At 37.0% G+C, this 17,516-nt stretch overlaps 2 protein-coding genes across 2 annotated transcripts in view; one reads left to right on the top strand and one right to left on the bottom strand.

Annotated features, from left to right (window-relative positions):
• POMT2 (protein O-mannosyltransferase 2) overlaps positions 1-10,986 on the bottom strand; it is a 277,327-nt gene extending 266,341 nt beyond the window's left edge. The window contains exons 1-6 of the mRNA XM_053697367.1: positions 10,574-10,986; positions 9,311-9,395; positions 8,980-9,084; positions 6,478-6,586; positions 2,770-2,878; positions 2,469-2,628 (exon numbers count right to left, since the gene is read on the bottom strand). Coding sequence (XP_053553342.1) covers positions 2,469-2,628; positions 2,770-2,878; positions 6,478-6,586; positions 8,980-9,084; positions 9,311-9,395; positions 10,574-10,815 — 810 coding nt within the window. The 5' untranslated portion in view covers positions 10,816-10,986. The remainder of the gene's footprint in view (positions 1-2,468; positions 2,629-2,769; positions 2,879-6,477; positions 6,587-8,979; positions 9,085-9,310; positions 9,396-10,573) is intronic.
• Positions 10,896-17,516, top strand: part of GSTZ1 (glutathione S-transferase zeta 1) — a 72,374-nt gene continuing 65,753 nt past the window's right edge. Inside the window, exon 1 of the mRNA XM_053697368.1 lies at positions 10,896-10,999. Coding sequence (XP_053553343.1) covers positions 10,982-10,999 — 18 coding nt within the window. The 5' untranslated portion in view covers positions 10,896-10,981. The remainder of the gene's footprint in view (positions 11,000-17,516) is intronic.

The raw sequence follows: 17,516 nt of genomic DNA, 5'->3' as shown, positions 1-17,516 counted from the left end.
AATTTAGAAGTAACGTCAGCTGACCAGGATTTTAGCCACAGTGCTCTGCGTGCCTGAATGGCGAATCCGGAATTCTTAGCCGTAAGTTTAGTTAAATGTACTACGGCATCTGAAATAAATGAGTTAGCTAACTTAAGGGCTTTAAGCTTGTGTGTAATCTCATCTAATGGAGCTGATTCAAGTGTCTCTTCCAGAGACTCAAACCAAAATGCTGCTGCAGCCGTGACAGGCGCAATGCATGCAAGAGGTTGCAATATAAAACCTTGTTGAACAAACATTTTCTTAAGGTAACCCTCTAACTTTTTATCCATTGGATCTGAAAAGGCACAGCTATCCTCCACCGGGATAGTGGTACGCTTAGCTAAAGTAGAAACTGCTCCCTCCACCTTAGGTACCGTTTGCCATAAGTCCCGTGTGGTGGCGTCTATTGGAAACATCTTTCTAAATATCGGAGGGGGTGAGAACGGCACACCGGGTCTATCCCACTCCTTAGTAACAATTTCAGTAAGTCTCTTAGGTATAGGAAAAACGTCAGTACTCGCCGGTACCGCAAAATATTTATCCAACCTACACATTTTCTCTGGTATTGCAACTGTGTTACAATCATTCAGAGCCGCTAACACCTCCCCTAGTAATACACGGAGGTTTTCCAGCTTAAATTTAAAATTTGAAATATCTGAATCCAGTTTGTTTGGATCAGAACCGTCACCCGCAGAATGAAGCTCTCCGTCCTCATGTTCTGCAAATTGTGACGCAGTGTCTGACATGGCCCTAATATTATCAGCGCACTCTGTTCTCACCCCAGAGTGATCACGCTTACCTCTTAGTTCTGGTAATTTAGCCAAAACTTCAGTCATAACAGTAGCCATATCCTGTAATGTGATTTGTAATGGCCGCCCAGATGTACTCGGCGCTACAATATCACGCACCTCCCGAGCGGGAGATGCAGGTACTGACACGTGAGGCGAGTTAGTCGGCATAACTCTCCCCTCGTTGTTTGGTGAAATATGTTCAATTTGTACAGATTGACTTTTATTTAAAGTAGCATCAATACAGTTAGTACATAAATTTCTATTGGGCTCCACTTTGGCTTTAGCACATATAGCACAGATATCTTCCTCTGAATCAGACATGTTTAACACACTAGCAAATAAACTAGCAACTTGGAAAGTAATTTACTATAATATGAAAACGTACTGTGCCTATAAGAAGCACAGAAAAAGTTATGACAGTTGAAAATTAATAAACTGAAAAGTTATAGCATCAAATCTTTGTAAAAAAACACAATTTTAGCAAAGGATTGCTCCCATTAGCAAAGGATAACTAAACCTGATAGCAGAAAAAAAAAATAAATACAGAAATAAACTGGTTTTTTTTATCACAGTCAACTACAATCTCACAGCTCTGCTGTGAGTGATTACCTCCCTCAAAACAAGTTTTGAAGACCCCTGAGTTCTGTAGAGATGAACCGGATCATGCAGGGAAGACAAACTTCTGACTGAATTTTTTGATGCGTAGCAAAAGCACCAAAAAAGGTCCCTCCCCCTCACACATAACAGTGAGAGAGATCAGTAAACTGTCATAAATTAAATAAAACGACTGCCAAGTGGAAAAAAATAGTGCCCAAAACATTTTTTCACCCAGTACCTCAGAAAATTAAACGATTTTACATGCCAGCAAAAAACGTTTAACATTAATAAATTGAGTGTTATTAAAAAGCCTGTTGCTAGTCCCTGCAAATTAGGCTAAAGTTTTATGCATACAGTATAATTCCAGTGAAGTGCCATTCCCCAGAATACTGAAGTGTAAAATATACATACATGACAGCCTGATACCAGTTGCTGCTACTGCATTTAAGGCTGAGTTTACATTATATCGGTATGGCAGAATTTTCTCATCAATTCCATTGTCAGAAAATAATAAGCTGCTACATACCTCTTTGCAGATTAATCTGCCCGCTGTCCCCTGATCTGAAGTTTACCTCTCCTCAGATGGCCGAGAAACAGCAATATGATCTTAACTACTCCGGCTAAAATCATAGAAAAACTCAGGTAGATTCTTCTTCAAATTCTACCAGAGAAGGAATAACACACTCCGGTGCTATTATAAAATAACAAACTTTTGATTGAAGGTATGAAACTAAGTATAATCACCACAGTCCTCTCACACATCCTATCTATTCGTTGGGTGCAAGAGAATGACTGGTAATGGCAGTTAGGGGAGGAGCTATATAGCAGCTCTGCTGGGTGAATCCTCTTGCACTTCCTGTTGGGGAGGAGTTAATATCCCATAAGTAATGGATGATCCGTGGACTGGATACACTTAACAAGAGAAAGGGATTATATTTTTTTTTTTAAACAACAATTCTGGAGTAGACATAACTGAAGCTAAAACACACGTTTCTTTATGAATTACGAGCTAAGGGCTACTGTGCAAAATCTGAAACACTGCATCCATCTTGCACCTACCATTGTAAGACTTAGCTCCCCCAACAGCTGCCACAGGTCCTGAGCCGTGTTCAGACCCACCATAATAACAACAAAGAGTCCAACAAATTTGACTCCTAGAGCTCCAGCCAAATTAACACCAGTCAGACTCAGCCACAACCACCAGGAGGAGCTAAACGGCCTGGAAAAAAAAAAAAAAGTACAGCATGTTTTTTAGCCATGAATTAACCCCTTAGCTGACACAGAGGTCTGCAGTGAATTGCTATGTAGGAGTATTTTTTTTTTACTACAGTAAAGTATTATTATTTTATTTTCTACTCACTTTTTGGCACAGGACTGAAACTTCACCATGCACAGCACAGCTCCCATAATAAAGAACATCAGGATCGGATCCAGTAGGATATACTGTGACAAAGTGATGCAGCCAGTGTCTAAGGAAGGTGGGAAAAAAAAAATACATGCAGTGATTGATATACGCACCTAATATCAGATACAGTAGCAATGAATCTAGGGGAGACCATGTATGTAATGTAACTGTTATTCTGAGACTGAAAATAATTAGCCCTAGTTGGGGTGAATAGGACAAGGGAGCAGGCTGGTAACTGTCCCCCGGGCAGAACAGTGGCTGGGAAGGGAAGATGTGATCTTCTGCAGAGATATTAGATTGCAGAGGGCATAGTGCGCCAGCTGGAAGAACAAAGCTGCACTCCCTTCACAACCAGCCTGTCCCATTGCTCAGGGAGCCTGGCTGACGTGTACACTCTGCATCCTAAAATGTTCACAAAAGAGTCACTTAGCAAAGACTGAAGTACAACTTAAAAAATAAGAATATTCATAAAAGATGAGACCTCATCCTGCCGTACAACTGATAGATTCAAATGTTTCTAATATTTTTCAAAAACCAGGTTTTTCGTTGTCTAGCACCACATAATAATCACAGGGACCCCTGTAGGAAATCTGTTATTGCCCCTGGACAAGTCAGCACACGGTTAAAAAAAGAATATGTCCAAATTTTGATATGATGCATATGAATACAATGTCAATGAAACATTAAAAAATATTGTTTTGCTAGCGGAATTTTTTTTTTAAAATAAGATTATATATATATCCCTTTGCATTTCTCTGTATAACTATCTCTGTAATGCATGTATCCCTCCCTGTAAATGTATTCTTCTTGTTTAATACAGAGTTTCCTATAAATCCTCATGTTTTACTTTGATTCTTATAGAACTCAGCCGAGGACGGTTAAACAAAATTACGTCTAAAGTTAAAAACAAAGAAAGGCACATTTCTCATTGTAACATTTTTTGAGAATCACATACTATGGTTTGCATGAACTATTTTAGTAGTTTATTTGAGTTCTATCTTTAGATCACTATTTCATTAAAGAAAAATGATTGTGAAAAAATTACTTACTCTAATTCAGGGGTTCTTAACCTTTTTACAATTACAGACCCCAATAGATTGCCCAATATGTCCCCATAGCCCCTCACCAGAAATCATCATCACCACCAGTCCTATTACATACCAGTCTGACTTCAAAAGTCATTAAAGGGTCACCAAACCCAAATTTTTTCTTTCTGGATTCAGAAAGAGCATGCAATTTTAAGCAACTTTCTAAATTTACTTCTATTGTCAAATTTTCTTCATTCTCTTGGTATCTTTATTTGAAAAGCAAGAATGTAAGTTTAGATGCTGGCCCATTGTTAGTGAACAACCTGGGTTGTTCTTACTGATTGGTGGATAAATTCACCCACTAATAAACAAGTCCTGTCCAGTGTTCAGAACCAAAAATTGGCTGGCTCCTTAGCTTAGATGCCTTCCTTTTTAAATAAAGATAGCAAGAGAATGAAGAAAAAAATAGGCGTAAATTAGAAAGTTGCTTAAAATTGCATTCTCTATCTGAATCACGAAAAAAAAAGTGGGTTCAGTGTCCCTTTAATAGCTAGTTTTTATCTTACACATGGATAGCTAGGAATTATTCAGAGATTCCGTCCCCTACCCCATCATTTGGTTTCTATACCACTGGTAAAGATCCCCTGAACTAATTTCTTAGAGCATGTTATTGTAGCACTGATAACACTAACTGGGTTAAACGCATAGTTAAAGTAATCAGTAGGAGTGGCAGCAGATACAGCCGGTGACCCATTCAGCAGCGTCACTAGCTCAACTGGGTAGTGCGACTGCCGCTGCTTGTTAGATCACCGGCAGTATACCAACTGCAGGAGTTAAACACATAGCATTGTGGGGTTCACTGGTGCTAAAATGACATGCTCTAGAATGTTCCATTATTAAGTGCTTGCAATGTGTATAAAAAAAAAAAATCAATCATGGTTGACATATTCTTCCATCCCTTTATCATCATATTTCCAGGCCAAACTGATGCAAATCACAGCTGCACACTCCTGCTGCATATGAAAAACATTTTCAGCACCATTTAACATGCAAATAGATTTTAAATTGCCACAATAAACAGGCTTAAACATATTATAAGTTACTGAGTAAAAGCCTCATACAAATGCTGTTGCAGGTATCTTCTATTATTTTGTTTTACTCTCTTAATTGTTTAACAATTAAGAAGATTCTGAAGAGTAAACTACTATCTTGTGTGTGTGTGTATATATATATATATATATATATATATATATATATATATATATTTTTTTTTTATTTTTTTTTTTGTGCTTACATATCAGATTCTAGAGCTTATTTATTTTATAGTTTGCATCAAGTGCAATTTTAAACAGCCTTACTTTACAATTTCATGCATTTTTGGTTCCCCTGTCTTTTGTTCTTGTTTGTATGCTGCACTGAGTCTTGAAAGTTTTCATCCCAAAAGGTGGGGCGAGACTTAAAATTTACATAAATTTGGCATCAGCGCCAAATGTGGAACTTAAAACAAATTAGCTGGTACTTCTCCTCTGCACTACCACCAGACTTGCAGTCTCTAAAGGGACATTAAACACTAAATAAATGCTAGATAGAATGATGCATTCAAAGAAAAGATTAGTCTGACAATAACATGTAGATGTATTTTATAACGTTTCATTAGCTGTTTAAATATTGAGAAAATAAGTGTAAAGTTTTAGTGTCTATAAAACAATGGGAGCTTCCATGTTGCAACTTAGTTTACCTTCTCTGCTGTGGCCAATTAAATATAATAAAACTATAAATATAATTTATATGTAAGCAATTGTGCAATAATTTGCTTTGTGTATTTTTATGTCCCTTTAAAAAAGACAAAAACAGGAGGAGGAGAGCCGTTTCACTGACATAATGGGAGACTGATCCTGTAATTGTAGCCCTGCAGTGATTTTACTCCGGCTTCTCCACCACTCCCAATTCACAACACACAGAGGATTCATTTTGTCTGCATATGGTTTAATGTACCTCATGCTGCTAATCCAATGCATCATTTTCTGTGTCTAGATATATATTTTTAGAACTTATCTTTATAAACAAGTGATCATGTCAGACTCAAAGTTGGTTAAAAGAAAATATAAATATAGATCTTGTGCTCTCAGTTTCTTAGAAAAGTTCATAGGCATGGAAAATAAATTCAAAGTCAACCCCTTAGTATGGAACGGATTAGACACCCCCTTAAAGGGACACTGAACCCAAAAAAATGTATTTTGTTATTCAGATAGAGCATGCAATTTTGAGCAACTTTCTAATTTACTCATATTATCAATGTTTCTTCGTTCTCTTGCTATTTCTATATAAAAAGAAGGCATCTAAGCTTTTTACTTGGTTCAGAACTCTGGACAGCAGTTTTTGATTGGTGGATGAATTTATCCACCAATCAGCAAGGACAACCTAGGTTGTTCACCAAGAATGGGCCGGCATCTAAACTTGCATTTCAAATAAAGATACCAAGAGAATAAAGAACATTTGATAATAGGAGTAAAATTAGAAAGTTGCTTAAAATGTCATGCTCTATCTGAATCACAAAAGAAAAAATTTTAGTTCAGTGTCCCTTTAAGGAGTGCTAAGCTGATCTTATCTATAGGTAACTAAGAAAAATTCTTACCTAAAATAATAAGCGCAGCAGTGAGTAGAGCCGCAGGCAAGGACTTAGATAGCTCCAAGACTATAAGAAAAGCAAATGGTGGGAGCCAGGAACCCATGAAGGCACATAACTGCAAAAAAAGATCCTCATATAAATTATCCACACTGTACATGATCCACCCCTGACAAACACTCCTGAGTATGTTATTTAACAAAGGCTACAAAGAGAACAAAGTAAATATAATACAAGTAAATTAGTTGTTTAACTCAGTGTTTCTCAACCGCGGTTCTCAAGTACCCCCAAAAGGCCATGTTTTTATTATAGCTGAACTAGAGCACAGGTGGAATAATCAGTTGGTCAGTAATTATGTTACCAACCTGATCTATCCCATCAGCTAATTATTTCAGCTATAATGAAAACCTGGCCTGTTACAGGTACTTGAGGACCACGGTTGAAAAATGCTGGTTTAAACAGTCCTATCTAAATCATAAAAGTTTGATTTTGACATTACTGTCCCTTTAAAAGCTATTTCTATTGCTTCTTGATTCCTGTCACTTGCAACCCTAAAGCAGTTATGTACCCAAATGCTGACATAATAATCATGCAACCATTCTAATACCGGAAAAAAGGTTTAGGTTTCGGAATATTTGCTTCTGTAAAATGGGACAGTTTGGAGAGGGGATGAAACAAGTGTAAACAACAATATCTTATGTTATTTAGGCAATATTAACATGTCATAACAGAGCTTATACATGTAACATAACATAGTTTTATGTCATTTTTAATACGTTTTTATATTAAAGTACCATCAGAAAGTAAGTACTGTAATTAAAAAGGTAATAGTTGTTCATTTAAATACATTAAGACAAGTATTTGCATTTAAGAACAAAAAATTATCTTGCAGTTGCTGTGGTGGTAAAATGGTTTTGTCAGGAAGCTTGAAGAGAAATCAACTGAGCATAAGGGTATATTTTACTTTCAAACCAATCTTAAAATGTGGCCCTTTATATGAAAAGGTTGAACCACCTTCCACCAAGGTTTACAACATAAAGTCATTGATTAGATAAGTCCCTTCACAAACCACCAAGGATTAGGATATTTGGAAGTTAGATGATAATTCAGCAATAATGGCTAAATATTGAAAGTTAACAGTGATCAAGGAAATCATAGCAAAAACTATTTTTGGTCTCCTTATTAAGGGGATAGTCTACAATAGAATTTGTATTGTTTTAAAAGATAGATAATCCTATTATTACCCATTCTCAACACAGTTATTATTATCGGTTATTTGTAGAGCGCCAACAGATTCTGTAGCGCTATAAACATAGGCGGTATACAAGGTAGAAATTATAGGGATCAAATGGGTAGAGGGCCCTGCCTAGAGTCGCAATGTTGTAGTCAGCTCTTGTGAAGGTGATCTGCAAGCAGTTGGACTCCTAGGCAGCAGTTGTTATATTAATACACTTTTTACCTCTGTGATTACCTTGTATCTAAGCATCCCCTGATCACATGACTGACTATTTAAAATCTACTGAGTTGCATTTAGTATTGTGTTGTGCTAGCTCTCTAAATAACTTCCCGGGCGTGAACACATTGTTATCTATATGGCCCACATGAACTAGCAGTCTCCTATTGTGAAAACCAAATACAAAAGCATGTGATTAAGTAGAGCCTTAGAAACAGGCAGACATTTAGAGGTTTACATGTTATAAAGTATATTAATATAACAATGTTGGTTGCGCAAAGCTGGGGAATGGGTAGTAAAGGCGTTATCTATCTTTTTTAAATAATAATTTTTGTTTAGATTGTCCCTTTAACTTTATACTATCACCATCCTTTAGAATCAAGGCCTACATACTGCATGTTTTAGGCAAGAAGGTGCTTGTTTAGACACATCATAATGTATTTTAGAGGCATAAACTGCACAACATGAAAGTATGCTAGCAACCCAACAACCCTTGACAGTAATAATGTGTGCTTGTATCAGGCACCGGAGGAATGGTCCCCGGGCCTGGGCTCCAGCGCACTTCAGCCTCAGCATTTGTCACTTCATCCAGCAGGGAAAATCTAACAGCGCGCCTCCCTTTCCAGCACCACCCAACTGATACTACCAAGCGTCCCCCAGAGAACCACCCCAAGGAAGGTTAAATGCCTCAAATATCAGCCACACACACTGGATAAAGTGGGGAACGGACTAATGCACATTTTTTGAGAACACACAGGACACTGGCACCATCTCAAATATATTTCAAGGCAGTAATGTTGTCCTGGATATGCTAATGGTTTACAGCACTTGCTGTATTCTTCCACCCTTCATACACAAAGCATTTGTCTAATATGTGACCTATCAGTGCACAAATTCTAAACATGCTTGTTAATAAAGCACAAAAATCAGACTTAGAATGTGTGTGAATTTCAAATTGGTATCCATCAAAACTATCTAATTTAGCAAATGATGTCATTGGAACCAGGAAACATTGGGTAAACAAAAAACAAACAAAGACTTAAATCAGTCTGTCTTACACCTCTCATCCCCAGGTAGTTGTGTGTTTCATAGCTTTGGCCGGGCTTCAAGAAGGAAAAAGATCCATTATAACCACTCATGTAACCAGCAAGACCAATCAGCATCTGCAAAACAAGGAATTAATATTGAATTTTACTATTGGCAATAATACAGAGTATATTATACATAAAAGACATGGGTAAAATAAAAGAACTAAGAGCGTGTGGACTGTGCACACTGACAAACATACTCACAGATATATACACAAACCCACATATGCATGCATTTAATATGCTTAAATAAAAAAATGTTTTAAAACCACAACAACTATATTTTAAAACAACAAATTACCTTTCCAAGGGGTGGGTGAACGTCAAAGAAAAACGTCCTGTTTATGTAGTAACTGCCCATCTTCCCAAAATGGGTTTCATCCCAACTGGAAGGAAATAAATACAGAAGGTATTGTTATAGGTTCTAAATGTCATAATAGGATGTCAGTTTATTGGGCTAAAGCAAATATATGTCCATTCTTATTCTAGACATTCAACACTCTCATGCCTGCAAGAAGCGTTTTTTAATTATCAAATTCTAGGGTAGCATCAAAATCTTAAAGGGGCACTGCACTCAGAAGTTTCTATTGATCTTTCGAAAATTAGATAATTTCACAGTGTATTGCATTGCTAAGTCACCAAGACAGTGAATGTAAAGTTTAATGAATAAGTGCCCAGTTTTTAAAAATACTCATTAAACTTTACAATGAAGCTGTGTTTTTTTTGTGTTTTTTTTTTTTTAAATACTTAACTTTCTTTATGGAAAACAGACCACCGATTCTCCACCCGCTTCTCCTGCTGTAGTTAGCACATCAATGAAGAATCTGGCTTCCTCCAATCGTTGGCGTCCAACTTGTGAGGCTACGCAGCGATTGGAGGAAGCCGGCTTCTTCATCGATACGCTAATTACAGCAGGAAAAGTGGGCGGAGAATCGCTGGTCTGTTTTCCATAAAGAAAGGCAAGTAGTTTTTAAAAATCAGCTTCATTGTAAAGTTTAATGAATGAAAGTCCCCCTGTTTTTAAGAGTATTTTTAAAAACCGGGCACTTATTCATTAAACTTTACATTCAGTATAATTGTACTGTGTTATTTTCTGAGGTGGCTTCTTCATCTAACATGACATACTTTAACCACAATGTATCACATTAAAGGGACATAAAACCCAAAAATGATCTTTCATGATTCAGGTAGAACATACAATTTTAAACAACTTACCAGTTTACTTATATTATCAAATGTGATGCATTCTCTTGTTATCCTTTGCTGAAGGAACAGCAGTGCACTACCAGGAGCTAGATGTAAACATAAGGTAAGCAAATGGCAAGAGGGATATAAGAGCAGCCACCAATCAACAGTTTGCTGTCAGTAGTGCATTGCTGCTCCTGAGCCTACCTAAGTATTCTTTTCCCAAAATAAATACCAAGATAATGAAGCAAATTAGATAATAGATGTGGTTTAAAAAATGCATGCTATATCTGAATCATGAAGGAAAACTTGTGGATTTTATATTCAACATCAAACATGAATTATAGAACTGAAAATGACATGTTATTGATGAACTCACCACACGTGGGGCGGTTCTGCCAAGCTGTAGAACCTAGTGATGAATGACAGTAAGATCACCAGACCTAGGGGCGTCCAGAGCCCCCCTCTTTGGGCTGCCTTCTGGTGGTTTATTTTGCCAGAGGCCGCACGCCCGGATTTTTCCATCCTCGGTCTCTCTTTATTAACAGCAGCCCGCAACCGCAAATCCGATGCCGGTTTAGCCATGCAGGCCGTGGACCGCAGCATCCCTCCTGTTACCATGGACACGCGCACCAAGTTAACTTACAGCATGTCGCTGCTAAATGACGATTTATTAGCGCTGCAATCCCATTGGCTTCAAACTGATGAGACTGACACCTGGAAGATAATATACAGCCAATCAAACAAGGAAGCGAGGAAAATACAGCTGGAATATTGCTCAGGCAGCATGGCGACGCTTCTCAAGGTATGTCAATCACGTGACAAATAATGTAAGTTTTCAATTGGCCGACGAAAACATACCAGACTTTGTTCAGATCCTAGGCTAAGCAGTAAATGTAATGTAGTTGTGACATATGTCTTTGGCGCTTATTATATGTATAATAGACCCCATTATATATGGACCGCTTTGCACCCTCAGGCCAAAGAAAAGCCAGATTAAAGTACGCATATTTTTACACAAAATGCATCGAATAACGGTCTGGTAGGGAAGGGGTTAAAGGGACGTGCATATCAAAATGGTTCAGCTAGAGCATGCAGTTTTATGAAACTTTTCAGATAACAGCTGTCATGTTTACTTGGAATAATTTGTTTAATAGCATATCTAAATATGCTCACTAGTGCTTAGTAGCTAACTGGCCATGCGCATATGCTTTAACACATTGGCTCACCACCAGATGGAGATGGAGTCAGCTAGCTCCCAGCAATGTGTTGTTGCTGATTAAATACAGTGTATATATCATACTACACACCTTATATACTGTAATAAGCCAATAAAAGCTGGAATTGTATTTTACAGCTACAACAAGGTCTAAAAAGGATTGAACTGCACCAAGATACATTTTAGGTGCAGCTGGTGGTGGCTTGCAGGGGGTCTTAAGGGGCACACATGGGTGTTTTGCCGTCTTTAAACCAGTACCTAATTGTAAGGTGCCTGGGTTTGTCAAGTTCTGCTTTAGTTGAAATAATCTTTATTGTCAGAAAGGAAGACAAGAGACATTATATCTAATACATCATGCCCCTAGTTCAGATAAACATATTTATATTCATTGTTACAGTCTCAGGACCTCTTATCATGTTTGATAAAGTTTTATAATTCCATATATCTGTCTCAAACAGCATGAAAAAAAGTTGGAGGATGAAACAACTTCTTTCAGCAATTAGTATATCCATCCGGCTTTCCCAATGTATCTCCATCATTACTGAAATCTCTGAAAGTCCATAGAGTCCTAGGAAAAGCTCCCACCTACTGAAGTTGCCTTCAGGCGTAGGAAATATATGAGGTCCTGTTTATTTTCCTGAAGTAGGAACAAAATTATCTATAGTCTTCCTTCCCCTCCCTTTTCTAATGTGTTTTCCTTTTTATTTTAATAATTATAAACATTAACTTTTGAAACTGTAAAACAATAAACTCATAACTGTATAACCTTTCCCGTCGAGCAGAGAGAGAACGATCAAATTGTATCTAAGATGTAAATAGGTTCCCCATAAAAGACTTAGTGGCAATAAGTTTAGGAGAGATCCCCTACCGTGTTATAACTCTTGAAAGACTTAAAGGGACAGTAAACACCAGAATTTTTGTTGTTTAAAAAGGTAGATAATCCCTTTATTACCCATTCCCCAATTTTGCATAACCAACACAGTTATAATAATATTATTTATCTAATAGGATACTTATCAATTTAGATAATTTGTTCCAAATTTGTTTAATCTCCCCACATTCCCACCACATATGCATATAATTTCCAATTTCTGCACAGCCTCTGTAACAGAGTCTACTTTTCTGCAATGTATAATGTGCAGTTCTTATGGGTGTAAGATACCACCTGTAAGATGTTTTAATAGAATTTTCGATAAGGTCTGCGCATATCAGCCCCTTGCTAATCCTAGAAAGTATTTGTGTCCATCTGTCATCATCATATGTTTCACCTAAGTCTCTTTCCCAGTTCTCATGAAGCGGCAATTTGGAGCCTTTTTTTGCATCTTGTATTGCTAAGTATAGTTGTGATATTAGTTTTTTATTTCTACCTGGGGTTGCAATAATGCGTTCTGTTGTAGTGTATGGGTTTAATGGTTTGTTTTGTCTGTATTTGTATATTGTGGTGGATATCTGAAGATATAGGAACCAATGTAAGGTGTCCGGCTGAAGTTTATCTTTCAGTTGGGTGTATGTGAGCATTTTACCTTTATCTAAAAAGTCTGCAACTCTGTAGAGGCCCTTATTTTCCCACTTACATATTAAGGCTGTGACACACTGCAAGCAGAGCGGTGCGCAGCGTGTACATGCACCTGTGTGCGCTCAGTGTGTCCTGCCTTTTCATCTCTGAGCACTCTGCTGCGTCAGGTCGCGTAGCTGAGCACTCAGAGATGAAATATTTGAACTTCAGAAGCGATGCGACGCGGAGCGAAGCAGCTGCTTCGCTTCACGACGCTCCGCTTGCAGTGTGTCACGGGCTTTAGTGTTTGAAATTCTGCAGGAAGTATAGCACCCAGTGGTATTATCTTAGTACCCTTGGGTATGAGGCCTAGAGAAGATGTGAGGTATTTCCACATAGTCAAGTTCTGCTTTAAAGGTACAAGAAAAAGAAAAAAAAAATTGCATCATGTTTTCTAAAGAGTTGTAACTGTGTTTTAAAGGGACAGTAAAGTCAAAATCAAAGACGTGCTTGCTCTTATGAGTCCACATAAGTTTACTCTTTGATTAAACATACAAGAGAATAAGGCAATTAAATTTGAACTTTGTTTTTTAAACGTGCATGCTCTATCTGACCCACGATAGTTTAATTTTGACTTTACTATCCCTTTTAAGTACTATCCTTTGTGCCGCCTGATAACCTTTTCTGTGAAATGAAACACTGACCACGTTTCAGCTGGTGTGACACTATTTGTTGTGTTTTATCCAGAACACACTCAGGATAATCTATCTCACACTGTGAAAAGTATGTTGAACATTTAATATTACAAGTATCCTCCTTGAGAGATCAACAATTTGCATTTCATCAGACAAATCCCATAGGTAATAACTGTGCAGATTGAGGACCTAGCACAGTGGTGCTCTCATATTAATGATAGTAGGATAAATTACTATATCAATGTTATTCTAATTCATATATTAGATATGTGCATAAATATTCTGACAATTCCTCTGTTGGCTGTGTGATCACATTATCTTTGTGTTTAGAAATTTAAACTACTCAGTCATTGGACGGAACATCTGATACTAAATTTCTTTGGGGGGGTCTTTTATTAAAAAATATTCTAATATAACATAATCTGTTAATACATTACAATTAAATCTGCTATTTGATTTGCAAACAAAAATACTTTCCAGCGCTGCCAAGTTTGCAATGAAAGCCATATAGACTGCCAGCCTTTTTAGGGTACATGTTCTCCCCATCCAGAATCCAAGAGCAGTTGTGGTCGGCTTTTGTGTTACATATAAAATAGGTGCATCACCTCTCTTTAATCCTGAGTGTTAGACTATGGGGTGACTCGATCCTAATCTGCAGCTGTTTATACTTTTTGAGTAATTTGTTGATTTACATTTTGGTTCGTTAAGTGATTAAGTCAGCTTGATAACGACCTAATGTCTTTTAATCTGCTGTTTGGGAGGTCTGCTCCTTCCAACCCACCTCGTCTCCCCTACAAGATTATGTTCTTCATTTTGAATTTTTGAGCTACAGAATGTGAGGCTGGCTTTTGTTTAAAAAAAAATAATCCCCTCCATGTATCAGTTTTGCTAAGGACCACTTAACACAGTAGAATTGCATAATCAGCAAATGCATAATAAATAGACAATACAAAAGCACTTAGTTTGACATTCAAATAAGACGTACATTTAACACTATTTTTCCTGCCCTTTCAGTCAATTGTTCCTTTTTTTTTTTTTTTTTTTTTTTTTTTAGAGATCATGTAGCAGTTATGGAATTTTTCACTGATTGTTTTGCTACCCATTTTAATCTTGGTTCCCTCACTAGCTACCTGATTATCTAAATCTATCTGGTCTTGTTAGATTTTCTAAAACAAATCTCTACATTACTTTAAAGCCCCTGTCTTAATTCTCTATAAAAAAAAATTCTCTCATGATTTAGGAAGAACATGCAATTTTAAACAACTTTTCAATTTACTTCTTTTATCTTATTTGCGTCATTTTCTTGATATCCTTTGTTTTAAAGCATATCTAGATATGCTCAATAGCTCCTGATTGGTGGCTGCACATAGATGCCTCGTATGATTGGCTCACACATGTGCATTGCTATTTCTTCAACAAAGGATAACTAAAGAATGAAGCAAATTAGACAATAGAAGTAAATTGGAATGTTGTTTAAAATGATATTCTCTATCTGAATCATGAAAGAAAAATTTGGGGTTTCATGTCCCTTTAAATACCTTGAACAGTGTGTTGCAGAAAGGATTGTTCCCTGCTTTTAAGTTTGTGAAGGCGATGTATACATTACAATAGGTCAGACAAAAAAATAATATAACACTAACAAATGAAGTATTAAAATAAAAATATGCACATAGTAGAACTCATAATAAAACTGCACATGCAAAAAACACTGATTCATATTATAATCAAATTAGAGCTGCAACAACTAATCGGTAAGTTTGATCATAAAAATAGTTGTCAACAAATCTCATTATCAATTAGGTGGTCAGCGATTAGTTGGTCAGTTGCACAGCACCAGCTGCTTTAATCTGATGATCTACTGCAACTAAGATTGTGCAAAAAACATTGAATTTATTTATTTTTTTTATCTTTTTTCTATCCGATTAATCGGACAATAATCGTCCGATTAATCGGATAGAAAAAAAAAAAAAAAAAAATGTTTGCACAATACCATGTGCAGGAGTTCATCTGATTGAAGAAGCTGGTGCTGTGCAATTAACCAACTATTCGCTGACCACCTAATTGATAATGAGATTCTTTGACAACTATTTTTATGATCAATCTTACAGATTAGTTGTTGCAGCCCTAAATCAAATTAAAGTGTACAGTTTTCCTTATTGTAAAATGCCATTCCCCTTCTCTGCTAAGGGGCTGAACAGGGGCGTTCTATGGGTGTAGCTGATATTTCTCCGCCCAGTCTGGCGTATTCTCTAAACATTTTACCCCTGCATATCTCATTTACCTGCAAACTGAAAGGTGGGGAGATTGTGTCAAACTATGCAAAACGCCTTTTACCCTAATAGAAATGCACATGCACACAAAAAGAGGCAATTGTAAAATACAATGATGAAATCAGAGTAATCCGACCTGTATTGACTGCAGAATTTAATTTCTAAAGTGCACCCTCTGCTAACTTCACTATCCCCAGTGAAGTTTCCCTTCCCAGCAGGATCCTTTACTTTTTGTGGGAGATATCTCACAACTCGCAGACACAGACCTTATTTTTTTAGATAGTTCCTCAAGAGGAGTCCCTGCGAGTGTCAATGTGGTTTTTCACGTATAGCCATTGAAGTTTTGATCATTGAGCTCTAGGACTCAAAAGGTACCACATTTATTGTGGAGATGGTCCCTTGCTCTGCAACTGACGTACAACTTGCACCATATACTGTAACTAAACACAAGCGGAGGCAGCATATGTTTATGGTCGCCAATCACAGGCCATTTTTTTAACTCATGATCAGCAGTGCCTTGTCAGGGGGGTTAAAACATAGTTTTGTTCAAGCAATAGTGCAGACCTCACAACTGTCCCTATTTGAGAGTAACAGTCCCTATTTATTTATTTTTAACTCTGTCCTGCTGTCCCTCTGAGACAGCCAGCCATATGTCCCTATTTGCAGAATTTCCTTTAGATCTGCCCAGATATTCCCATAATAACACCTACTATCCAAACATGACCCGTCCCCTTCCAACACAGCCTACACCCAGAAAACAGCAAAACACCCCCTCAACCTACTGGGTCCCTACTACCTAGCCATGTTGGGAGGTATGTGCAATGAGAAAAAGCTCTTGCACATTATCACATTTGATTATTGACCCTTTATATAACATCTAACAGTTCGCGTTTGTAATATAAAAGTTTTAATTATCTATTGTTAAAAAAAAAAAATACAACTTTGCATTATACATTTATTATTTATTTATTTTGTCCCTCTTTCCTGTAATTTAACTCTGAGTATTGTTTTTGTCAATTCAAGTGAGTAAAAAATAGGCACCACCATAGTTAAAGGGACTTTATACACTAGATTTTTCTTTGCATAAGTGTTTTGTAGATGATCAATTTATATAGCCTTTTTTTATGGATAGTTTAGCTTATTTTAAAATAACATTGCTCTGATTTTCAGACTCCTAACCAAGCCCCAAAGTTTTAGGAGAATACCGACGTATACCTACTCCAGCTTGCTTCTGTTTTGTGTAAAGGGTCTTTTCATATGCAAAGCAAGGGGGGGGGTGCTATTTCCCACTTGCATTGGGTGTTCCAGTAACCTTTTAAACAGCGCTAAACTGGAGGCTTCTAACTATGTTTTTCAATGGTTTTTTATTCCCTGATTATTATTATTTTTTTGTACTGAGGTCAATTAGGGACAGATAAAATAGCAAGAGTTTGCAAACAAGCCTGTTGTAGTTATTACTTTTACCAAGAGAACTGATGTGTATTTAATTTTCCACTACAATATTCCAATAAACCTGTGTGACGCTGATTATATACACGGCACTGGGGTTTATTTATTAATTGTATGAGATCAGATTTTCATCCAGGATGTTAGGTTCCTCTGTATGTCTGTTTATCAGCTTCTATAGCACATAAATAGGGAAA

Source organism: Bombina bombina, chromosome 1 (assembly GCF_027579735.1).
Source record: "Bombina bombina isolate aBomBom1 chromosome 1, aBomBom1.pri, whole genome shotgun sequence".
NCBI lineage: Eukaryota > Metazoa > Chordata > Amphibia > Anura > Bombinatoridae > Bombina > Bombina bombina.
The sequence above is the reverse complement of the archived record's forward strand: the minus strand, read 5'-3'. Positions and strand labels throughout refer to the sequence as shown.